The sequence below is a fragment of the Periophthalmus magnuspinnatus genome, chromosome 15 (genome assembly GCF_009829125.3).
Source record: "Periophthalmus magnuspinnatus isolate fPerMag1 chromosome 15, fPerMag1.2.pri, whole genome shotgun sequence".
In the NCBI taxonomy this organism is placed as follows: domain Eukaryota; kingdom Metazoa; phylum Chordata; class Actinopteri; order Gobiiformes; family Gobiidae; genus Periophthalmus; species Periophthalmus magnuspinnatus.
Genome location: NC_047140.1, coordinates 7,412,464 through 7,436,144, shown reverse-complemented (window position 1 = coordinate 7,436,144; position 23,681 = coordinate 7,412,464). Strand labels below are relative to the sequence as shown.

Here is a 23,681-nt window from a genome sequence, read left to right as displayed (position 1 = left end):
TTGTGTGAGTTTTGCCAAATGCCAAATAAATAAAATTACTTAAAATAAAGTTCACAGTTTTTGTCCTTTGTGTTCAATGCACTTTGTTCAGTGGAATATTTCTTGTGAAATATATTGAAAAGTTACAAGCTAATAATACATTAACTTCCATTACCTGGTTTTCCTGATTAAGAATCACTGTTGTATCATTTGTGTACACTGCACATAAGGCCTTTATGTGTGGAGTTTGCATGTTTCTCTGTGTCTTGGTGGGTTTCAATGAGCAACACAATAAACTTTGAGGTGAGAGTTTTCCTTGTGTTCAAAATGATAAGTGACCAATGAGCAACTTTGTTTCATGCATCGCTGAAATAAACAAATCTGTTTGCACAGTAGCCTACTGTCTGGCTCGAGGCACGACGAGGGAGTGGTGTCCAGACCAATATCCTGTTTAAAAATACAGAGGTGTATAGTGTGGATTTGCCAGGTGACTAGTTAAAAGTAATTCCATAGTTTGCACAACACCCTTGAGGTCATCACTCACTACTCTGGCATGTGTCCTGTTTGGTTAGAAGATGGTTAATTTACCAAGGATACACATGTTACATTACCCATAATGCACCAAAATAATTTAGAAGAAAAAAGAGGCATGGATATATAATGCCTTTGAATATATTTAAGTTTGATTAAATAGGCTAAAAACTAAAACAAGGTGAGGTAAATAGGACAAAAAATGTTGACTTTTGCTATAACAATTTGAAACTTGTTTACTAAGCCTACATAATTACAAGCATTAAGATGTTGTGAGTGACATCCACCTGCAGCTCTCTGTCCACTGGTTTGTCTTTAAATATTTATTCATTTTAGCGTGACTTGGCAAAAACTCCACAGAGATAAAATTGAAGTAGTGATGCTCAAAGTGAGGTCTGTAGGTCTGAACGTTACATCTGATTTATCATTTTTATCCTATTATCCACCTTTGCTCTTAGGCATTAGGCTTGTAACATAATGTTTTATTTTCTTGAATTTTGGAAAAAAAAATTCTTTCATTCATTTATAGTTTTAATAAAGTACACTGTGAATCATTAGCCTCATGTATTTTTATCCTGGTACATTAGCAGCGCTCTGATGTCCCTGACTGCTGCGCCACACCTCCCTCTGCTGGCCGTTTGGTGACAGTGCAAGTCCAGAATAGAAACTGCGGAGCCACTTTTAACAAACTGTTCACTGAAATGAACTAAAAATAGTCCAGATTGAACTTGTACAGACTCACCATGGATTTTGCACGCTGTCAAGTCCATAGTTCTGATAATTGTGTGTAATATTTGGACATTTTTTGACTGACTGGGACAAATGCAGCTCAAGACAGCCTCAGGGAAGTCCGGCTGGTGCCATGTGACTCCTCCGCTGAACCCGAGCCCCGTACGGTATGTCAGCCGTCATGTGGAGCCCGCACACCGGTAAGTGACACCGCCTGAGCCCGGTGACGTCCAACGGAGCAGCTCCACGTCGACTTTCCCGGCTCCTGGGGTATTTCCCGCGTCTTAAAGTCAGACACGAGGGTTAAGGTTTGGATTAGACTCAAGAAAAGTGCGTGCAAACAGCCTGGTGGACAGGAAACTTCACACGGAGACATGCGCTCGTTGGTGGGACTAGCGGCCATAGTGACGGCTGCGAGCGAGTTCCGGCAAGATGGCGGTCCGGGCAGGCAGTACTCCTTGAGCTGTTGTATTTGAATCTCAGAATATCAACTTAGACCTCGATTTTGAACCGCTAAACGGGCATTTGTTGTTCTCTTAAATTTTTTAACAACAAAACTCAATATTAGACGCCTCTCAAACGAACTTTAAGCACTCTTTGAAGAAGTTAAAGATGACCCGGGAAAAACCTGATGCCCAGGCTAAGCTAGCTTCAGCCTCCAAAAGCCCGGTCCCAGCGGCGGCAACGGACCATGAATATGCCATTGAAGTAGTGGCGCCGTCAACCAAAAGGAAAATCCCTGTTACACCAACCAAACCATCCGCAGTACAACCCAGCAAGGTAATCATTTCAAACAAAAACGAGCCAGAGCTGACAGCCCTCACCGCAGCTATTAACAAGCTGACTGACAGATTTGATGACTTTGATGTGAAACTTCGGGAAAACTCCATTATACTAGCCAACCTGACCAAGATAACTGAAATGAATGCTGATGAACTAAAAAACTGTAAAGGCAGACTCTGTGATCTGGAGAAGTCGGTCCCTGCCCTCGTTAAAGAGAATGCTGATTTGAAAGAGCGCGTGTTGGAGATGGAGCGCTACAAACGGCGCTGGAATCTGAAAATACAGGGTTTTAAAGAAAAAAAATGATGAGAATACCCGCAAAGAAACCCTGGAGATCTTGGCTAAAATCGCGCCACAACATGCTTCATCCCTGAATACCGTAGTAGACACGGTGCATCGTCTGGGGAAGAGGGAAGTCGGGAAGCACCGCCAGATAATAATCCAGTTCACCATGAGGCACTACCGAGACATCTTCTGGAAGCTCACCAAAGATTCCAAGGCCTGCAAAGAGTTGGGAATCTTCTTCAAGCAAGATTTCTGCAAGTTCGACCGAGAGGCCAGGGCTGCTGTCTGGCCTAAAATGGAGCAGGCGAGAGCGGCAGGTCAGAACGTTTACTATCGAGGGCACATCGGATACGTTAACGGAGTCCGTGTGCTACCAGGTTGAATGATTTCTTTCAATTTGAAGTTGAATTGAAGTTCTGAGTCATATGTTTATTGTTGTGAAAAAGTTTCTAAAATTTTGGATAGTTTAAGGGTTTGTTCTATGCTTTAAGTCCACAGAGGCATGTTGTAGTTAACATTTTAAGGTCATACACCTGTTTGACTGTTTAAAAACTGTCAATTTAAAATAATCACTCACAAAAATGATAGTAATGGCCACTGGCTTATTTGTGTCCTCAAAATGACTGATAATTTTCCGATTTTGTGTAATGTCTATGGTTACAACATTCCCAACCTAAACAAATTATTATTAGCTGAAATTTCTGATCATATCAAAGACCTTGGTCGAAAATACTGCACAGACAATATCATTTTAGGAGGAGACTTTAACATGGTTCAAGATGAATGGCTGGATAGACTGCCGTCTAAATTCCATTCCCCTCATATAAACACAGTTTTACAAGATTTCTGTTTAGACGTTAATGTAAATGATCCCTGGAGACTTGCTCATCCATTAAGACAGTCATTTTCTTGGTTCAAACCAGATGGCTCATCTAAATCTCGCATTGATTTCTGGCTAATCTCAAACAACTTTATCCAAAATGAAGTAGATGTTAGTATCTCTGCTGCTCCTTTGACTGATCACTGTCTCATTCAACTTAACTTGACTCCTCAGGTGAAAAAACCCTTTAGCAGAGGCTACTGGAAATTTAACTCCTCACTCCTCACTAATGAAGACTGCTGCTCCTGCTGTGCCCACCTCTACTGCTTCTTCTTGCAAGCTTTACACTCGTCCTAAGTTTCGCATTGTTCCTTATGCTGAGGCACGTGCTGCTGCTCCTGATATGTACCTCCCTGATCTTCCTGATACACCCACCTCTACTGTTAATCCTCTGAACCCCTATGATTGGTATGCCCCTGCCTGCTCTGTATACGTGGCACTCCGCTGACTTTTTCCTGGCACTCCACTGATCCCAACTGACTATGACATTGTATCATATTGTACATAGGTGTGGGAAAAAAAGTTTTTTTTAATATGTATATATATTGATTGTTCTGTCAGACAGGGCTGTGTTTAGCTGCTTTGCATGTTTCCTCAGAAGGGTCACGTGATGGTGTAGTGACAAGTTTTGTTGGCGGCTTACATGGTTTTGTCAGACAGTAGGAGAAGCATACGCCCCCTACTGTCTGATGCCTTCTCCAGGACTGCATCCCACTGCATTTTGTTTGTCTATTCCTTTCTGATTTGAAGGACTTTGAATGGGGAAAGGTCCTCACCTGGTACTCTGAAAGATATAATATTTAGATTAGAATTGCTTAATTGGTATGACCACAGAGGGTGGTAGCTATAGCTTGAAACCCATGATATGGCTGTTTGTGCTTAGAAAACAAGAACGAGCAGGTCCAAGGAGCATAAATTGTGGCGAATGAGCCTACTTCTTATCACACACAGGATAAAATGCCAAACAGTAGGGGGGAGGGGCGCTTCAGACTTTTTTTTGCAGTGCCTGACTATTTATGCATATACAATCTAATTTGCGTATGTATATATGTGTAAAAACATATATTTCATATGTTATGTTTGCTGCATCAATAACTTAATAGGACACATTTTCACCCCCACAGGGTGCGTACCCTACTCTGCTGTTTAGTGCCTTGTCCCATGTGTGTGATACGCTCCTTGAACCTGTTTGTTTTTTTATTTTCAAATACAAACAGCCAACAGACAAACAAGATGCTGTAGGATGCTACTGTCTGGCAAAACCATGTAAGCCGCCTACAAAACACTCCACTACACCATCACGTGACCCTTCTGAAAATGTCCCTAAAATACATATATACATATAAGTATTAGTTATTATTCTGCAGTTTTGTTGTAAATAGTGTGGTTCTTGTGTTTTAGTGTGAAACAAAAAAAAAATAAAAATAAATGTTGTAAATAGTATGTAAATAGTGTGGTTCTTGTGTGGTTTTCTGCTCCCCCTCTTCTTGTGTTTGTTCTCACAGAGCTGGTGGTGATGAGGGCTCCTCCTGCAGCAGACCAGACCAAGCTCCCCCAGGCAGAGATGGAGAAAAAAAAAAGAAATATAGAAACATAGATTAACTTATAACAAAACTTTAATAACATTCCCTGAAATTCATAAAAAATGTAATCCTATACACATTTTTTAACCAACTGATTGAACCATTTGATACTGACAAATTTAATAAAATATAATAAAATATATCAAATTAATACATTTAAATGTAATGAATATCAAATTAATACATTAAAATAAATACATATCAAAATAATACATTAAAATTAAATATCAAATTAAAATGCTTTATCAAATTAATACATTAAAATAAATACATATCAAAATAATACATTAAAATTAAATATCAAATTAAAACGCTTTTTGCTACCCCCTCTCAAACATGTTCAAAAGAATATGTTCTGATTCACTAACCAAGCTAAAGAGAACAAATAAATTAATCTTTCAATTAAAATTCTTGAAGCTGTTTGTGTGAGTTTTGCCAAATGCCAAATAAATAAAATTACTTAAAATAAAGTTCACAGTTTTTGTCCTTTGTGTTCAATGCACTTTGTTCAGTGGAATATTTCTTGTGAAATATATTGAAAAGTTACAAGCTAATAATACATGAACTTCCATTACCTGGTTTTCCTGATTAAGAATCACTGTTGTATCATTTGTGTACACTGCACATAAGGCCTTTATGTGTGGAGTTTGCATGTTTCTCTGTGTCTTGGTGGGTTTCAATGAGCAACACAATAAACTTTGAGGTGAGAGTTTTCCTTGTGTTCAAAATGATAAGTGACCAATGAGCAACTTTGTTTCATGCATCGCTGAAATAAACAAATCTGTTTGCACAGTAGCCTACTGTCTGGCTCGAGGCACGACGAGGGAGTGGTGTCCAGACCAATATCCTGTTTAAAAATACAGAGGTGTATAGTGTGGATTTGCCAGGTGACTAGTTAAAAGTAATTCCATAGTTTGCACAACACCCTTGAGGTCATCACTCACTACTCTGGCATGTGTCCTGTTTGGTTAGAAGATGGTTAATTTACCAAGGATACACATGTTACATTACCCATAATGCACCAAAATAATTTAGAAGAAAAAAGAGGCATGGATATATAATGCCTTTGAATATATTTAAGTTTGATTAAATAGGCTAAAAACTAAAACAAGGTGAGGTAAATAGGACAAAAAATGTTGACTTTTGCTATAACAATTTGAAACTTGTTTACTAAGCCTACATAATTACAAGCATTAAGATGTTGTGAGTGACATCCACCTGCAGCTCTCTGTCCACTGGTTTGTCTTTAAATATTTATTCATTTTAGCGTGACTTGGCAAAAACTCCACAGAGATAAAATTGAAGTAGTGATGCTCAAAGTGAGGTCTGTAGGTCTGAACGTTACATCTGATTTATCATTTTTATCCTATTATCCACCTTTGCTCTTAGGCATTAGGCTTGTAACATAATGTTTTATTTTCTTGAATTTTGGAAAAAAAATGTCTTTCATTCATTTATAGTTTTAATAAAGTACACTGTGAATCATTAGCCTCATGTATTTTTATCCTGGTACATTAGCAGCGCTCTGATGTCCCTGACTGCTGCGCCACACCTCCCTCTGCTGGCCGTTTGGTGACAGTGCAAGTCCAGAATAGAAACTGCGGAGCCACTTTTAACAAACTGTTCACTGAAATGAACTAAAAATAGTCCAGATTGAACTTGTACAGACTCACCATGGATTTTGCACGCTGTCAAGTCCATAGTTCTGGTAATTGTGTGTAATATTTGGACATTTTTTGACTGACTGGGACAAATGCAGCTCAAGACAGCCTCAGGGAAGTCCGGCTGGTGCCATGTGACTCCTCCGCTGAACCCGAGCCCCGTACGGTATGTCAGCCGTCATGTGGAGCCCGCACACCGGTAAGTGACACCGCCTGAGCCCGGTGACGTCCAACGGAGCAGCTCCACGTCGACTTTCCCGGCTCCTGGGGTATTTCCCGCGTCTTAAAGTCAGACACGAGGGTTAAGGTTTGGATTAGACTCTCGTTGGTGGGACTAGCGGCCATAGTGACGGCTGCGAGCGTCTACCTGTACCTGCTGTCCACGCACCTTCCCCGGGGAGTGAGGGCGGGCGGGCCCGGGACAGAGCTGGAGGACGAGGAGCACGAGTACAGGTAAGACAGGGGAGAGCAGAGGGACAGGAGTACAGGTATAGGACAGGGGAGACCGGGGGGGGGGGGCAGGTTGCAGTGGGGCACAGCATCATAGAACCGGATCACATTATTCTAGAGCCTAAGAACAATCTAACCCACGTGACATTTATAACTTGCATGGACACTTTTTTTTTATTATTAAATTGAACTTTTTTCCTAATTCATGGTTGCAAGGTTTGGGTTGATTATGTTTTTCTTTAAAGGTAGGTTGTGCAACTTTCTTGAGGTGGCACATCACCTGCATGATTCAATGTAAAGTTAAAGCCATATTTTTCATGTAGATATGTAAGTTTTATGTCACAGTGGAATATTATAGGCAAAGAAACAACATTTCCATAGAAACAAGCAGGAGGGATTGTAAGGACACATGTTTTTATAGTTTTTTCAGGACAATAAAAACAACCAAACATGGAAAAAAGTGCTTTTACTTGGGTATACTGATAGGTTCACAACCTATATTAGACTTCAAAAGAGAAGAGAAGACAAGAGAGATTATTTTGTCTCAATATTGAGGAGAAAGAGCGGAGAGGCAAAAAAACCCAGTTACAAACCACCACCCTCTCTGGGGCCCAAACCGTCTTTCACCTCTTTATTAAAATTAGGGAACCCTAGTTACATACACATCTGAAGGGGGGGGAGGGGCAAGCAGTGTAAAAACATATGACGAAATTCACAGAGAAATATATTTTGTTTTTGATTTCCACAAGGTCACTCTTTCCCTTCGCACAAAACATCCCATGATGTTTCTGTTTCAGTTTCACAGTGACCTTCTTCCCGTGGGATCCTGCACTTTCAAAAGACATTTTCTGCAAGACTCAAGAACAAACATTAGTGCAGATTACATAGTTTACATAATTGAATATAATGACTAAATAAAATAGTGAACTGACTATAACTAATAGCAATGACTAATAAAGAGTGAACATTACATTACAGTACCTTTAAAATGAACAGTGAGATAACATAATATAACTTGAATATATATTTTGAATCCATCATTCCCTCCTGTTTATCGAACTGTGATTTGGAAGTACTCCTTCAGGGTTCTCGTCATCACTGCCCTCCAATAGGTACATCTGCACCCCTTTGTCCTCAGGTGCGGGTGAGATGGCAGCGGTTATTAACCTATTGATCAGGGAACGAAGACAAGGAATACAACAGCATCCACACAAGGTTAAAATAGCTACAAACACAGCAATTGATACTAGAACCGATGAGACCAGTGCTCTGCAGCGCCCAAACCCCCTTAGCCAGTCATCCCAGAAGGGGGTACTCAACCCAGACTGCTCCTTTAAGCGTCTAAGGCTGCCTATAGCTCTAGTCAGGCTTCCGTCTGCGGCGGTATTGTTAGGGATGACCACGCAACAGCTGGCCCCAATAACAGAACAAACTCCACCCCGTTCTGCCAGGAGCATGTCAACAGCTATGCGGCATAAGTGAGGTGGCGCTTAATTGCTCGTGCACTGCTTCAAACCCCTCCTGTGTGTAGTTTCCCAATTTTTGTAGTGGATGTAGTTGATTCTGTCTACGTTTTTTATTGGGAGTGATTGGAATTATAGCGGCTATTAAAGGAATATTTTCAAATCCTGTGGCAATTTAATTAGCTAATTTATATTTATCAGGAACCCCTCTGGGCACTCCAATCGCATGGTTTTCAGTAGATTGTTGTTCAATCAATGCTGTTAATTGTTTTTGTTCTATTGACATTACTTCTATAGGTATTATCAGATTAACTAAAGCGCATACTCCAGAAAATTCATTTGGCATATTTGCTCTAAGCATTTTCTCACTGGGTAGTGCTTTATTTGTAGTCAGATTTTTTTCACATAGATTTCCATCAATATTACCTAAAACATTCGTTACCGAATTTGAGCGTTGGATACAGGTGTAATTTCCTTTTGGCAATTTGGCCTCAAATATTGGTTTCTGTTTTTCAGGTTTAGTTAGTGCCTCTGGTGCTGTTTTAGTTAAGATATCCTCCACACATTGCACTGTTAACTCAGGAGGTGTTGGTACCATTCTCAAAAGCGGTCTGGGTCCCGTACAAGCAATACAGTCTTTATTAAAGTACTTTGATGCCTGTTCTCTTATTGTTTCCAAAATCAGATACACCAGTTGCCATATTGAACACTTGTTCTTTAGTAAAAGTTACTGTTGCTTTAATTTTTATTCCGCTACTTTGCAGCCTGGGACTCAGAACCGGTTCAGGGGTTTGTAACATTTCACATATAATTAATTTGTAAATAGGATCTATCCCTGATACATGAGCTCTCAGCAAAAATATCCAACATTCTTGACCATTATTAGTCAAATTATTCTTTATGTTATTTATTGTTACCAGTAGATTGGATTTGGTTTTGGCTAAGGTTAGGAGCTCTGCCTGCCTACCTGCCCAGTCAGTTTTTGCCTGTGTCGGTGTCCATGTATTATCCTGGTCAGCTACTAATGTATCCCACCCTTGGTTTTGAATATCATTAGTAAGGTACCAATAGTCATTAGCATATTTTATTCCATTTTGTGCATCTTTCCCAGCTGTAAGACTACTTATAGGAATAGTAATTGTGGTGATCGTTCCAATTGGTATGCAAATTTGAATTCCAAACCTGTAATGTCTTTCTTTTGAGCATTTATCTGTTTGTTTTTTTTTACTTACTTACTGGTCAAATTGGATGTATGCATCACTATAGAATCTCCCACATAAACGTAGGAATGCACAGCTTGCATTGGTGTCACTGAAGGAGCAGGCAGTCTTACAGATCTTAAAGGTACTAACCCATACCAAAATGCCAGTGTGAGCATTATTGCAGCCATAGTGAGCATAAACATGTAAATAACATAAGTTATTTTACACGTATCACCTTTTTACAACCTTTTGTTGTCATAGTACATTAATGTATAATTTTACCAGGTCTAAACACTGTGTCCATGGTCTTTTAGTTTCCTCCATACACTTTTTTAATCTGTTTTTAATAGTACCATTCATTCTTTCTACTAATCCTGCACTTTGGGGGTGAGAAGCGCAGTGATTCTTTAAATTAATGCAGAATAATTGCCCTATGTTTGTGATTACTTCATTTACAAAATGTCTTCCATTATCTGATCATATTATTTCTGGTATTCCATATCTAGTTATGATATCTTTGCACAATGCTTTTGCTACTGTTAGCGCATCTGCGGTTTTGGTTGGAAATAACTCTATCCATTTAGAGAAGGCATCTATTATTACCAAACAATACTGTTTTCCTTCACGTTTATTTAGTTGTATATAGTCCATGTGTATTTCTTGAAATGGATATTTTGGTTTTGGAAAACTTCCTCTTTTTGGTCTTAACTTTCCTTGTGGATTATGTTTAGCACATATGAGACATGCTCTACAAAACTTTTTTGCATAATTATTAAATCCATACGTTGTATATATTTGACCTATATGCTTTACCATCCCCACTGTTGATACATGGGAGACACCATGTGTCAAAATTGCTGCATATTTTAAAAGATTTTTTGGTAAAATAGGTTTTCCTTCTGGTCATCATTTAATTTAGCTCCCTTTTTTAACCACATCTGATGTCTTTTAGCAGTCCTATGTCAAGTTTCTGGTCTATTTTTAGACTAGCCACATGCACTAGATTTTCTGCTGCTTTTTTAGCAGTTTTTTCAGAGCTTTTAATAACTCAGCATGTACTACAGGTTTTCCTATAGAAGTAACCATTCCTTGGTGTTGCCAGTATTTAGCAAATGTGTGCACTGTTGAGTAAGCATAAGTGCTGTCTGTAAATATTGTACATATTTTGTCTTTCATAAGTTTACTATCTATGCAATTTTTCATGGTCTATGCAATTTAAACATTGTTTGTTTATATGTCCTCTTGAAAAAGAGGTTTTTAATCTCAATGGGACCTTCCTGGTTAAATAAAGGTTAAATAAAAAATAAAATTTTTACATGCCTCAGTTAATGCAACTAATTCTGCAGCCTGAGCAGAATAAGTATGGGGCAACGCTTTTGCTTGTAATATTTCTGTGTCTGTGACTACTGCATAGCCTGTATGATTTTGTCCCTTTAATGTCTTTTTGGTCTACACTTAGTAGTCTCTTCTGCCAATTCAATACAATTATGTGATTTGAATTTGAATTTTATTTGAATTTTATTTGAGTATGTTCATAAATCATGTAATACATGTCATTACAGTCCATAAAATAAATTATCTTCCACAAAAAACTTTGAACATTCTCAAAAAGGATGTGGGAAGAAGTGTACACTTATTTAATCCCACCCCGTTCTTCTGATTCAAACTTTGAACAAAAATTTCATCCAGCTTCCTTTTACTTTACTTCTTAGTATTAACTACTTTTTCTTTTTCTTCTTCTTATTATTATTCTTCTTATTATTATTATTATTATATATTCATTATTCTTGTTATTCTTATTCTCCTTGTTCATGTTATTATCACAAAAATCACCATAATCTTTCCTGTACATCATCACTGAACCATTCTATCAACAAAAAAGTATACATATAACCACTGCTACCATTAATTAGGATTTTCTTTTGGTATATCTGGACAGAATATGACAATATGACATTTATACAGTTTTTTCAATTGCCTAATATTTGAACATTGCCTTAATATCCATTGTCTACAGTAATTAGTTACTCCTAGAAATGACATCATTTGTTTCTTTGTTTGAGGTTTTGGTGCTTTAAGTATAGCCTCTTTACGTCCTGCTATTATTGTACGGCCTCCAGCACTTAAACTATGTCCTAAATATTTCACTGTATTTTTGAAGCTTATTTTTACTCACTTTATGGCCATTTTCTATAGCATCAGGTTTTAATTTATACTGTTTCACACAAGGTCTGTATTATTCGGATTTGGGTCTAATTGTTACTGGTATTACCCCTTTAATCAGACCTACATCAGATGGCCCTTTTGACCACAAACACTGTGGTATGTCACTTAATATGGCCTCTTCCTCTTGTGTAAGTTCTAATGCATTTCAGGGAAACAGTTCTTCCTCATCATCTGGGTGAATAACATATAAGTTGTTGGTTTGAAGTTTTTGCATTCTTTTTACTTGTATGTTACGTATGTTATCTGGGATTAGGACTAATCCTAAAGCTACCAATGCATAACGACCCAACAAATTTAACGGGCTGTCAAATACAATACAGCTAGTTTTATTGTCTTTCCCTTTGGATCTTGTATCATGACAGGTTTTGTCAGTGAAACATGTGTTATTTCCCCATTTGCTGCTCTCCCCACGGTGTATCATATGTGGGACTTTAGTTTTCATGGTGGTTTTACACACACCAGTATCACACAAGAAAGAAATTTGTACCCCATTAACTAGTAGATTTTGTTTGTTTTGTTTTCTTTTTGTTTTTGTTTGTTGTATCACACTTCTGGACTATTGTATTTTTGTTAATGGTGTCTTATAAGCTGTGGAATTTAAGGGCTCGGCATTCTTTGTATGCAAGACACAATAATAAACAAACTAAAGTAAAACTAAACTAAAAAGTAGAGTAATTTTTGGTAAGGTGCGTCCGCACCCTAATGCAGCTTGTAAATCAACTAGTATTTTTCCTTCCTGTGGTTTTTTATCACTTTATCTGCATGCATTGCATGATCTACATATTGGTCCAGTGCCCCTGTAGCAAAATTTATATAATGCTTGTCAATCCAATTACGAATTCTTGTGGTAGAATTAGCGTGCAAAGCATTCTTTAATTGCTGTCTGTATGCAGAATTTTCATTGCCAGCTTCATCTTCAAGTCCACTATGTACTTTAAACACTTTTGTAAGTCTGTGTTTAAACTCCTCAAAATCTTCATCCTCTTTTTGTTTAGTTCTGTTTATTTCCATATAATTTGCTCTCCTAGTGAATCTATTTTGGATCCTTGTTTTTAATGCTGTCAACCTAACTAGGAGTTGTTCGTCATCATGGGACAGTATTTCCAAACCTCTGTACTACTTATCATGGGGGCAGTAGGAATAATGAAAGTTTGTTCCTGCTTGGATGCTTCATTAGGCTGTTCATAAGTAAATGACCACAGGGTTAGCTCCCATGGTTTTACTAAATTCAATTTTTTCAGCTTTAGCTTTTGCCTCACTTCTAGTTTGTGTAGTTTTCATCTGGTGTAATAGCTCTGTTGCCTCTTGATACGGGTGATATGGGGGCGGGGGCGCTTGTTGCTCCTCTCCCGCTACTGCTCCCTCTATCTCGGCTTGAGCCTGCTGTACTGGTGTTTCTGGCTGAGCCGCTATTACAGTGGTGAAATCATCTTCCTCCTTTGTATTAAGCATAATTTGTTGCTTACGCTTTGCCTCTGGTTGGCCTTTTTCTCTGGCTTGTGCCAATTCCCACCATCTTTCCAAATGATAGTATAGTATAGTATAGTATAGTATAGTATAGTATAGTATAGTATAGTATAGTATAGTATAGTATAGTATAGTATAGTATAGTATAGTATAGATAGTTTACACATATCATATTCTTTATTTTTGCATTTTTCTTGTATTTCATTTAGTATTTTATTTAGTATTTTATTTAGTATTTTATTTTGGAGCTCCATTATTTTAGAAGATTTTAACTAGCCTTCAAATTTATATTTTGTTACCCACAAATCTAACTGTGTACATTTTTCAGGATATTTTTATTATTTATTTTGCGTGCACGACTTTTCAGTCTATCTTTTGGTGTCAATTTTGTAGTTTTATTTCCCATTTTTATTTCCTCAAATTTAGTCCAGCTTTTAACTCCTAGGGAGGTCTCTATCGCTGGAATACAACAACAACAGGTTGGTACGAGTGATTAGTGTGGTATCTCTCACTTTAGCCTCAGCAGGCGGAGAGATCTTGCCTCTGCATCCACAGAAATACACCGTATTTCCCCAACCTTTTTGGTATGAGATTCGTCACCTAGTGGTTCCCTTCGCACAAAACATCCCATGATGTTTCTGTTTCAGTTTCACAGTGACCTTCTTCCCGTGGGATCCTGCACTTTCAAAAGACATTTTCTGCAAGACTCAAGAACAAACATTAGTGCAGATTACATAGTTTACATAATTGAATATAATGACTAAATAAAATAGTGAACTGACTATAACTAATAGCAATGACTAATAAAGAGTGAACATTACATTACAGTACCTTTAAAATGAACAGTGAGATAACATAATATAACTTGAATATATATTCTGAATCCATCATATACGTTTTTGGCTAAAAAGTTACATGTATTGGCTTTAAACCTATAAACAGCCTACTGATAGTTTCATGGTATAATTGATGCTTGAAGGAAAAGCATACTCTTTAAAAAGTTATCATGTAGTCTCTCACATTTGGATTATACTATATTATATATATATATATATATATATATATATATATATATATATATATATATATATATATATATATATATATATATATATATGAAAAGAAAAAAAGAGTGATGACTGTTCTTTCTGTTTACCACTGTAACTCAGCGACTTTAGACATGGACCCCCCCAAAGAAAGTTCCCCAAACCTCATGTTCTCACAGCTTCAAGGGGACAAGCAGTATTTTAATGCAATGAATGTAACTGTATTGTATTAAAGATATTTGTCAGGCGTTAGTATACAAATTTTGACTCGACTACAGGTTATGCACATGACGTCACAACATTTGGACTTAAAGTTGAGAATGGTCAAATTTGTTTGAGTAGCAAATATAGACTGTGTAGAATGAGTGTGATGTGTGACAGCCAATCGAAGCTGCAACCAAGACTCATATTTGGAATGTGTGCAACCAAAGAGCCAATCAGGAGCGAGGTTGTTGAAGGTTCTCGCTCCTTCGCACCGACACTGCTGGTTTAGCTGGGTGCAAGCGCAACGAGGCACGATTGCTAGCCACAGGGCCTAAACATGGCCTCCCATTCATCCATCCATCCATTTTCTTCCCCTTATCCGGTGCCGGGTCGCGGGGGCAGCAGTCTAAACATGGCACCCGTTTAAGTGAATGGGTCAAGCTCAAAGGCACGTACCATGTGAGTAGCTACGGCGCAGCAGAACAAGCCAAAGCTAAAAATTCTGAAGCTGTTTTTAAGGCAACTGAAGGATTTTGGACTGAAAAAAGTTGATCTGAAATTAGGCAAAATCGCTACATAATCCGTCCTTTTTGAAAGCTGTAAATGCCCGTTGAGGAGAACACGAGCAGTTTGTGATTACACTCTCTGTGGGAAAAATGGTTTCTGAGCTGGAGAGGATTTTTTCGCTGCAGTACCAATGGAGTGGCCACTAGATCAAACTCACAACAGGTCTAAGCTAGCAATATCCTATCCAGTTATTTTAAGAGATCCAGGCTCAATAGCTGTCAATCATATCTGTTACTAAGGCTAAGGGAGAGAAACTCAGGGAAGAAGGTGCCTGATTGATATAGTGATCAGTGGTCAAGTGATAGGCCGCCATTTTTCAATAGAAAGTGAATTGCTGCCAGGGTCGATCGAGCCAAATCGCGGCCTAGCTGTCTCCTTCTAGATATACAGTCTATCGTAGCAACAGAGAACACATGAGTAGCAGAAACACGACTTAACATCGTCTTCTTTTCACCAACACATTTCTGTTTTGCAGTTATGAAGAGTGCGTCGGCCCTGGTGTGACCGAGATCTACATCCCCACAGATGACCCTCCTCCTTACTCCCTATTGGACCCATGCCAAGAAGAGGCGGGGCATGGGGAGGAGCCTAACCACACCCACCACAGCACCAGCACAGACAGCTCAGCCAGCACTTCCTGGTTCTCCCCCACCCCCCACTGCCTCTGGGGACAGCACATCACCTCCCTTTCCTACCCCATGGAGGAGGCCCCGCCCTACGAGTCCGTGCTGATGGACTCGGGTCAGCCCCTCCCTCTTATGCCATGTGACCTTTACAAACACCAATCAGAGGCCAGAGGGGAGGGCAGGGACGCACAGCTAGCAGAGACAAGTCAAATCCTGTAGTGACTTTGCTACATGGACGATACGTGAAGGAGGACTGGGATATAGCCAGCACTGCAGTTTCTGAAGCGTTCTGAAATTATTCTTATTCTAGTCTGTTTTTACAGCCTCAACTTTGACTGTTCTTTTGTATCCTGTCATGAACTACTGCTACAATAAGTCTTTGTCATATTGTACAAGATAGCTTTCTAGAAGTACGAAAATTAGGATTAAAGGTCACATATTATGCTAATTCACCTTATGTGAGCGAGTGGAATAATGTTTTTTCTCCATCAATCATATACCTGCATGTTTGGGTAATCCTGCAAAATCAGTGTCTCTCAAAATGCCCTGGTTCACCTGGTGATGTCATTGGGTGGCTAACCAAGAAGTGATACATGTTTTAGCTCCGAAACCCCTTCGCAAAATCAAAGACTTCATACACCTTCAGTGCCCAAATTTGCCTTTACTCTTATTTACACAGCTTATTTCGGCCAGTATTGCACCAACTACTGGAAAACGGTCATTTTGTATTCACAGAAATAATGACTGAATTACTTTTACCAATTTTTCATTCCATATTGGTCAAACATCAATGCTAATTTGCTTAAGAATAGCTAAATCAACATTAAAAGGTGACCTTTAAAGACGATATGTTTTTCTATGTATTTAGAACTAAACCTGCAACTTAATCAGACATTTTATGACCTAAAATCTGTACGAGGCTGTGGGCGGGGATAGGTGGCAGGAGAAAACAGAATTTCACACTTCAAATACACAATACAGGATTACTCAAATATGCATGAATCTCACAATACAACTCCGAGTGATCAACATTATAACTTACAAACTCACAATAGTTGATTTTACATAATATGTCTCCTCTAAAGTTAAGCTAACAAGCACAGTGTTCTTCCCTGTGTCACTGCCCATAGAACATGACCCACATGTTGGAGCCATACTCCATGTTTGAATCCTCCTGTTCTGAAAACGTTTAGCGGGTTGCCTTGTTTGTGTGATCTTGCGGTCCTTAGTGCGGCGGTCTTAGGAGTAGTAAAGCATAGAATGAGACCGTTGTGACATTGTAAACGTGGTCCAGTTACTAGTAAGAGGTTGGCTTTTCGGCGTTTTTAAAAAATGATGTAATGTACAGTTTGGTATAGCACAGTAGCGTGGTCTACGGAACATTTTTGTTAATTAAACCAATGTACCCACATGTAGAGATATACTGTCACTTTCTCTCCAATCGGGCTTTGTTAATTAAGTTGGAGCTTAAAGGTGCACTATGTAACTTTTCAAGTGGATGGTATGCCACCTATTTGTCCCTGTGGAGATGTTATTGCTTTGGATGTTACACAGTATGAGATTTAATATATCTACTGACTGTAAAGCGCTTTGAGAGGCTTGAAGGTGGAAAAACACTATATCAAAATGTGACCGTGTAGTTATTGGTCAAAAACACACACGAACAACATCATTCTTACTGTGAGTGGGGTCGCCTCTCCGCAGATCTTACCTGTAACTTGACATTTTGCCTCACCTGCTTGCTTGTTTATATAACAATAGATATGTTTAATGCTATACTATGAAAAAATCCAAGCAAAAGCAACAACAACTCCATGGAGACTATAGTAACTTTTGTATAATATTCTGAGTTCAAAATTACAATCAGAACTTCCGATCTATAGTTAAACCAAAACGTGTCATTGAATGTATTCCACAAACGACAACAACAGGTGGCGGTAGCTCCTAAACTCTGCGCGGAAGCTAATATATCGAAAAGATGTACATGGAGAACACGACTGAAAAATGGATTCTAGTGTTTAACGCAGGACACAGCACACTCACAACTTCAAACTGTCCTACCACCCCAGATGGCTTCAAAAGTGACGTGCAGTTTGTGGAGGTGAGAAGGAAAAATGAAAGATAGAAACATTTGGGACCAGTCTGAGTCGTTTGCAAAAGTCAGCCATCACAAATGAATTATAATCTTCATAAATGCTTTTAATTTCCCCAGCAGCGTCATGTAGCAGACAACCTCTTGACATCCGAAGAGTCGAATGCAACAACGAAGAAGTACTGTACAAAACATATGGATGCTTTGTTTAGAAGAATCAATAGACCCATCCAGTGTTTCTGTTCTAAAGATGGTACGTTTTTATTTGAGGAGTTAGCATTAGCCACCAAACATCACAGACGATAAACACTCAAGACCATTTTGAGTTGTTTTTTGGTTTTTTTATTCATTTTTTTTTTTGCATATTGATTAATGTTGAAAATTGGCATAGCATAAAACTACACTGTCAGCTAGACCAAATACTACGTAACTTTTCTGGGGCACAGTCTACCACCTGGTTGTTTCCATGGAGATGATATTGCGTTGCCTGGAAAGCTCCACAGTATGGCATTTAATTGATTTATCCAGCTGTGTTAATTAGCAAATTCCTTGAAAAACATACATTATTACTGTTACCAGGCTCGCCTCTCCATAGATCTAACTGTCACCTATTGTGTTCATGGTGATATAAAGTTAATTCCATAATGTGGACACTTCAAATCAAAGCTATGGCGTCTCCAAGCAGGTGACGGACCCTCTGCACCAGAAAAGTCCCAGAGTGCATCTTTAACTTTGGGAAATGAAATTAGCAGATTGATCTTAAAGATACGTGCATAAGCTTTTCTTTCTGTTTCCAAACATCAAAAATATGTTTTATTTTCTTGTATTGCTAAAATGAATGAGATAGAAAGTTGTTAGCAAACTGTGTGCGCCACTCATCTAAACAATAGACTGTGTAAAGAAGTGGACTAAGTGAGTGTGACGTCACCACAGCGTTCAGCTCCAGTCAAATGAAGCTCATCGAGGCTAGAGCAGTTATAGGGAATAGTGAATTTGGAGCAGAGTCACATATTTGGAATTCTGACCGTGAGTATCATAGCAGCCAAAGAGCCAATCCAAAGCGAGGCTGTTGAAGGTAACATCCCTTCCCACCCGCACTGCTGGTTTAGCAAGGAACAGGCACTTAGCAACGCTGTCAATCAAACCTGTTGCTAACACTAGCTCCTCGGGGAAAGAATGCGCCTGATGCGTCTGTTTTTAATGTCCATTTCTTGGGTTACGGACACAATAGCGAAATAAAAACACCAGGATGTAGATGTAGTTGATACGAACATTTCAAGACTAAAATGACGAGTGTGACAGCAGCAGTTACAAAAAGAGGGGTGACAATTTTTCAGTGTAGAGTGAATTGGAGCCAGAGTTGATGGAGCCTGAAGTGCACTCATGCTCACTTCCTGTTTGGAACAACTAGCACGTTACGTATGTCCATTTATATACACAGTCTATGATCTAAACACATGGCCTTGAAGTCTATCGCACCAAAACACACCAAAATATCGTTCCAACTTGCACCACGGATGTACAATGTGTACACTTGTGTATTCTATGTAACATCTTGTACAAAAACCACACCACACTGTCACATTCTTAAGTGATACCAGCAGTTTTCCCTTTAAAAGTGTAAAGTAAATAAATAAATGTTTGTATTTTGAAGGAAAGCCTTAGGGGTTTCCATGGAATCTAACACATCCACCATCGTTTACCGTCAACTCTACTCACGTCTCATCGTGGCGGCCATGTTTGTAGTTTTTGTAGTTTTTTCTCAATCTCTCAGTGTGTCATTGAAATATGTGCCTAACTGCCCTAAGACTGTTAGCTTGATTGTTGTCGTAGCCATAATACTTTTGTTTTGGTATTGTTGGTTGATAAATGTTTTATTTTTGGTGGAGTTTGGCTTATGGGTAGGGGAAGGCAAAGGTTTTAGTGCACAGTTAAAATGATTCAGGCTTGCTTATAATCTCATCTGAATTGACCCACCATTTGAGAACATCAGATTGGGATAACCAAATTGAGATATATTTCTGTTCTTTTTGATATATTTTTGCATTTTGTGATCATTTCTGAACACTTTTCCTTCGCCTTCCTCCAAACTCCACTGATGTACGGGACTGTTTTAGGCTGACAACTGCAATTCACAAACAACTTATCTAAATAATTGTGTTTTTATGTTTGGGTTTTTGTGTGAAATGACACCATCACCACTGACATGTAAAGGATTTCTGGATGCTGTTTAAAGGTGCAGTGTACAGTTGGATATAGCTATATGTTTAATGTTTACTTTAATCAAACTCATCTATCAAGGAACTGACCAATAGAGGCTTAATATCAATTTATCGGCACAGCAACCAAGTGTCACATACAAAAGCAGAACAACAAAAGAGCAACAAAAGGTGTCAACATCTGAGCTAAACACAAAATATCAGACTATTAAAGTACTTTATGAAGATGTGAGCCTGGTCACTGGTGAATCTCCCTGAGTTCAGATGATCCTGATTGAGAGGTGGATTAGCCAATCAGGGACAAGCATGGTCCCTCCATAGCAAAACAAATATGGCTGCTAATGAGGGAAAAAAAAGGAAAAAATATAACACAGTGGACAGAAAAACATCACAGATTTCTGCTGAATAAATGAGCGAAGCATTAAACTGTTAATCCGAGGTGAGAAATGTGATTTTATTTGTAAACGATAGATGACCAATGAGCTTCTTTGTTTCACTGAAATAAACAAATCTGATTGGACGAATATGTTTGGTTCTGGCTTGAGATGCAAAGGAGGGAGTGGTGACCAGACTGATATATAAAAAATACAGAGAAATATACATTATACAGTGTTGAAAGCTTCACATATTTAATCATAGAACTGCCTACTAAGACTAAACATACATTAAAGTAAATAATGCCCCACTTTTTATTGTTTTATTTGTGTTCAGCTCTGTGTCAAGTGAATCCTTTGTAATCACTGCCATTATAATTCAGCTGTTACACACTGCACCTTTAAATACTTTGATTAGAGTCGCTGTTGATCGAAGTTTCCTCTAATAAACACTTTGATACTGTGATATTGTCCAAATGTAAAATATAAAACTATATGTAATTTAGACTTTAGACTCTAGACTGAATTAGTAATGTCTCAACCCAGATTTAAAGGTATAGCCTGTTTCAATAGCTGAGTACATACAAGTGTGAGGCCACTAGAGGGTGCTATGGGGTCCTGGGGGAGACTCAAGTTTAAACCCAAGCAAACATGGCATATATACGCTCTAAAAATAACACTATGGAGTTGATTTTTCTATATATAAGGACAAGGACAAACTAAACAAGTGCAAGACTTTATAACATGAGCTAATAAACTATTACCAAACCAGGCTAATCCAAATCTTAAAGGCGCTGTACCAGATTTTTATCGTTTGCAAGGGTCCAGAGTTATTCCCCACTTACTACATGCATTCTGATTATTCTAACTATTCACCGCAACAACTAGGATGCTAACACCACACTTCCTGATTCTCGAACGCTTTATAATTAGACGCAGACAGCCCACAGCGTACATATTTTGACGTCAAGAGTTACTCACGCAATATATCTGTACTGAGGAAAGCTGTTCAAATACATGGGAAAACAATCAGGTACAAGCTCTTTAATAATAATAATTACATAATGAACAAGTACTTAATTAAGAATGATTCAGCCAGATTAACTACGTGTTATAATGTTGTTTCCTCATCACAAACAAACCTGGAGTTTTGTTTTGTTTCATTCTCACATGTTTAACACAGAAACCCTGAATCGCCCGGCTCTCCTCCTCCTCGTCTGGTCTTCCTCCCCCTCGCCTGGCCGATTTCTTATGTTGTCTGATTTTTCCTGTTGTGTCTGATTTTTCCTGTTGTGTCTGATTTTTCCTGTTGTGTCTGATTTTTCCTGTTGTGTCTGATTCTTCCTGTTGTTTTGTTTTTTGTGTCTTGGCGGCACGGTGACTGAGTGCCTTCACTCATGTCTCACAGCAAGAAGGTTGGTTCGATCCCCGGGTCACCAGGCCTTTCTGTGTGGAGTTTTTCATGTTTCTCCCCGTGTCTGGATGGGTTTCCTCCGGGTACTCCGGTTTCCCCCATCAACCAAAACATGAACGCCCTTCGAGACAACTGTTGTTGTGATTTTGGGCGTTACAAAAATAAATGAATTGAATTGAATTGAATATTTAGACACTCTTCAACACTTTAAACACTCTGTTCCACCTTGTGATGTCATCATGTGGTAATACAGGAAGTGCTCCACTGTGTTTTTAAACTTCACACACCTTCACTCGAATCATTTGGATGATTTCAGCCCTGCAATTCCCAATCTCTACCCAACAAAAGCTAAAAGGTGGCTGTTAATGTGAAAACTGCTACGTCATGACATCACAAGGTGGAACTGAGCATTTTGAGCTTTGGAGACGTAGACAGACTAATAATAGAGTTACTCAAACATGTGTGAATGAAAGAAAACTCAACTCCAGGTATGTTTTTGAGGAGATAACAGCATTATAACATGACTTAAAGCTCAAAAGAGTCAATTTCGTATAATAATATAGGACTTTTAATAAACTATTTTACTAAACAACCAATACTCCTCTGATACTACCCCACAGAAAGCACAGTTGTAAATGCGTACAACTTAAATATTAAAATGTAGTAGGACAATAGCAGACTTGACCGCTGTGTTTAGAATATAGAACAACAGTGAAAGTTGAAATCCATGTACCAGTGTTTGTATTAGTGCCCAAAGTCCTTCATAATGCTTCATATTCAGATCATATTTTGTGCGTTTGTCATTGGACCATGTGTGAGACCACCATGTTGTTTTGCTGTCAGCACGTGTCATGTACATAGTAGAAAGAGTTAAGTTATGGTCTTAGAGATTGTGTTCTTATGTGCAGGAGACGGGAATAAATCTCAAATACAGTGAATGACTCTGAGTGAGTGTTTTTTGTCCATGAACAACAGAGACGACTCTAGATGTAATTTTCCGTACACTACACAAACAGACACATCCTGATATCTTGGCTGATTTATTTTGACTTTCCAAAGAAGCAGTGCGTTTGAGGTGTGTCTTCAAATATATCCACAAATGTGTCTCAAATTAACTCAAAAGTTGTCATTAAACTTATCAGAAGAAGACATGACATTTCACTGTATGCAAATGTATGACTTTGAAGAAAATAATGAAAAATTGTCTAAAATTGTCTAATTGTCTTCTCTCATTATTCTGGCATTTAGGAAATATAAATAATTTTGGTAATCCTAATTGACCGAAAACAGGAAGGTTTAGTCTGATTATGTGTCAGACAGTGAGAAAAAAAACAAAACAAAAAAAACAACATGTATTATTTACATAGTGGCATCGACTCAACATTTAATTATTTCCAGTGTATTTATTATAATGATTAATCCCCACAAAACCGAACAAACAACACTCACTCAGAGTCATTCACTGTATTTGAGATTTATTTCCTTCTCCTGCGCAAAATATAATAATAAAGACAAAAATACGACCTCTAAGACATAACCTCTTTTTACTATGTACAGCTGAAACCACATTAATACGTTATATAAAAAGATACATGTTTTTTTGTTTAGTTTTTTCTCACTGTCTGACACATAATCAGACTAAACCTTCCTGTTTTCGGTCAATTAGGCGCCAAACCCTCCACCAGAAAAGTTACATACTGCACATTCTATCTTTTACTTAAAGTAAATTTGCATCTACTTGTTGGCTACTGCTGAAGTTAAGTCAACATTCTTTCGTCTATAGAGTCAAAAATAGCTCCGATGTTAGCATAACTACACTTTTATCTAACCATGTAGTGTTTTACTCTGAATGTGTTGCCATCACGTCATTTTAACACTGTGTTTTATTGTTTAGTGCTTG

At 38.3% G+C, this 23,681-nt stretch overlaps 1 protein-coding gene and 1 long non-coding RNA gene across 3 annotated transcripts in view; both read left to right on the top strand.

Moving 5' to 3' along the window:
* Positions 1-1,150: 1,150 nt before the first annotated feature.
* Positions 1,151-23,681, top strand: part of si:ch211-196c10.15 (uncharacterized) — a 33,285-nt gene continuing 10,754 nt past the window's right edge. The window contains exons 1-2 of one of the 2 annotated variants that reach the window (XR_008648979.1): positions 1,151-2,684; positions 3,362-4,735. Coding sequence is in view for 1 of the 2 variants with exons in the window: in XM_055227374.1 (XP_055083349.1) it covers positions 2,474-2,684 (211 nt within the window). In the remaining variant the exon portion in view is untranslated. Of the gene's footprint in view, positions 2,685-3,361; positions 4,736-23,681 lie in introns of those variants that run through there. The other variant, XM_055227374.1, reaches the window with a different exon arrangement.
* On the top strand, positions 6,361-22,719 carry LOC129456856 (uncharacterized). Its single transcript, XR_008648980.1, has 2 exons — positions 6,361-6,884; positions 15,532-22,719. It is a non-coding gene; the product is annotated as an uncharacterized LOC129456856 (long non-coding RNA).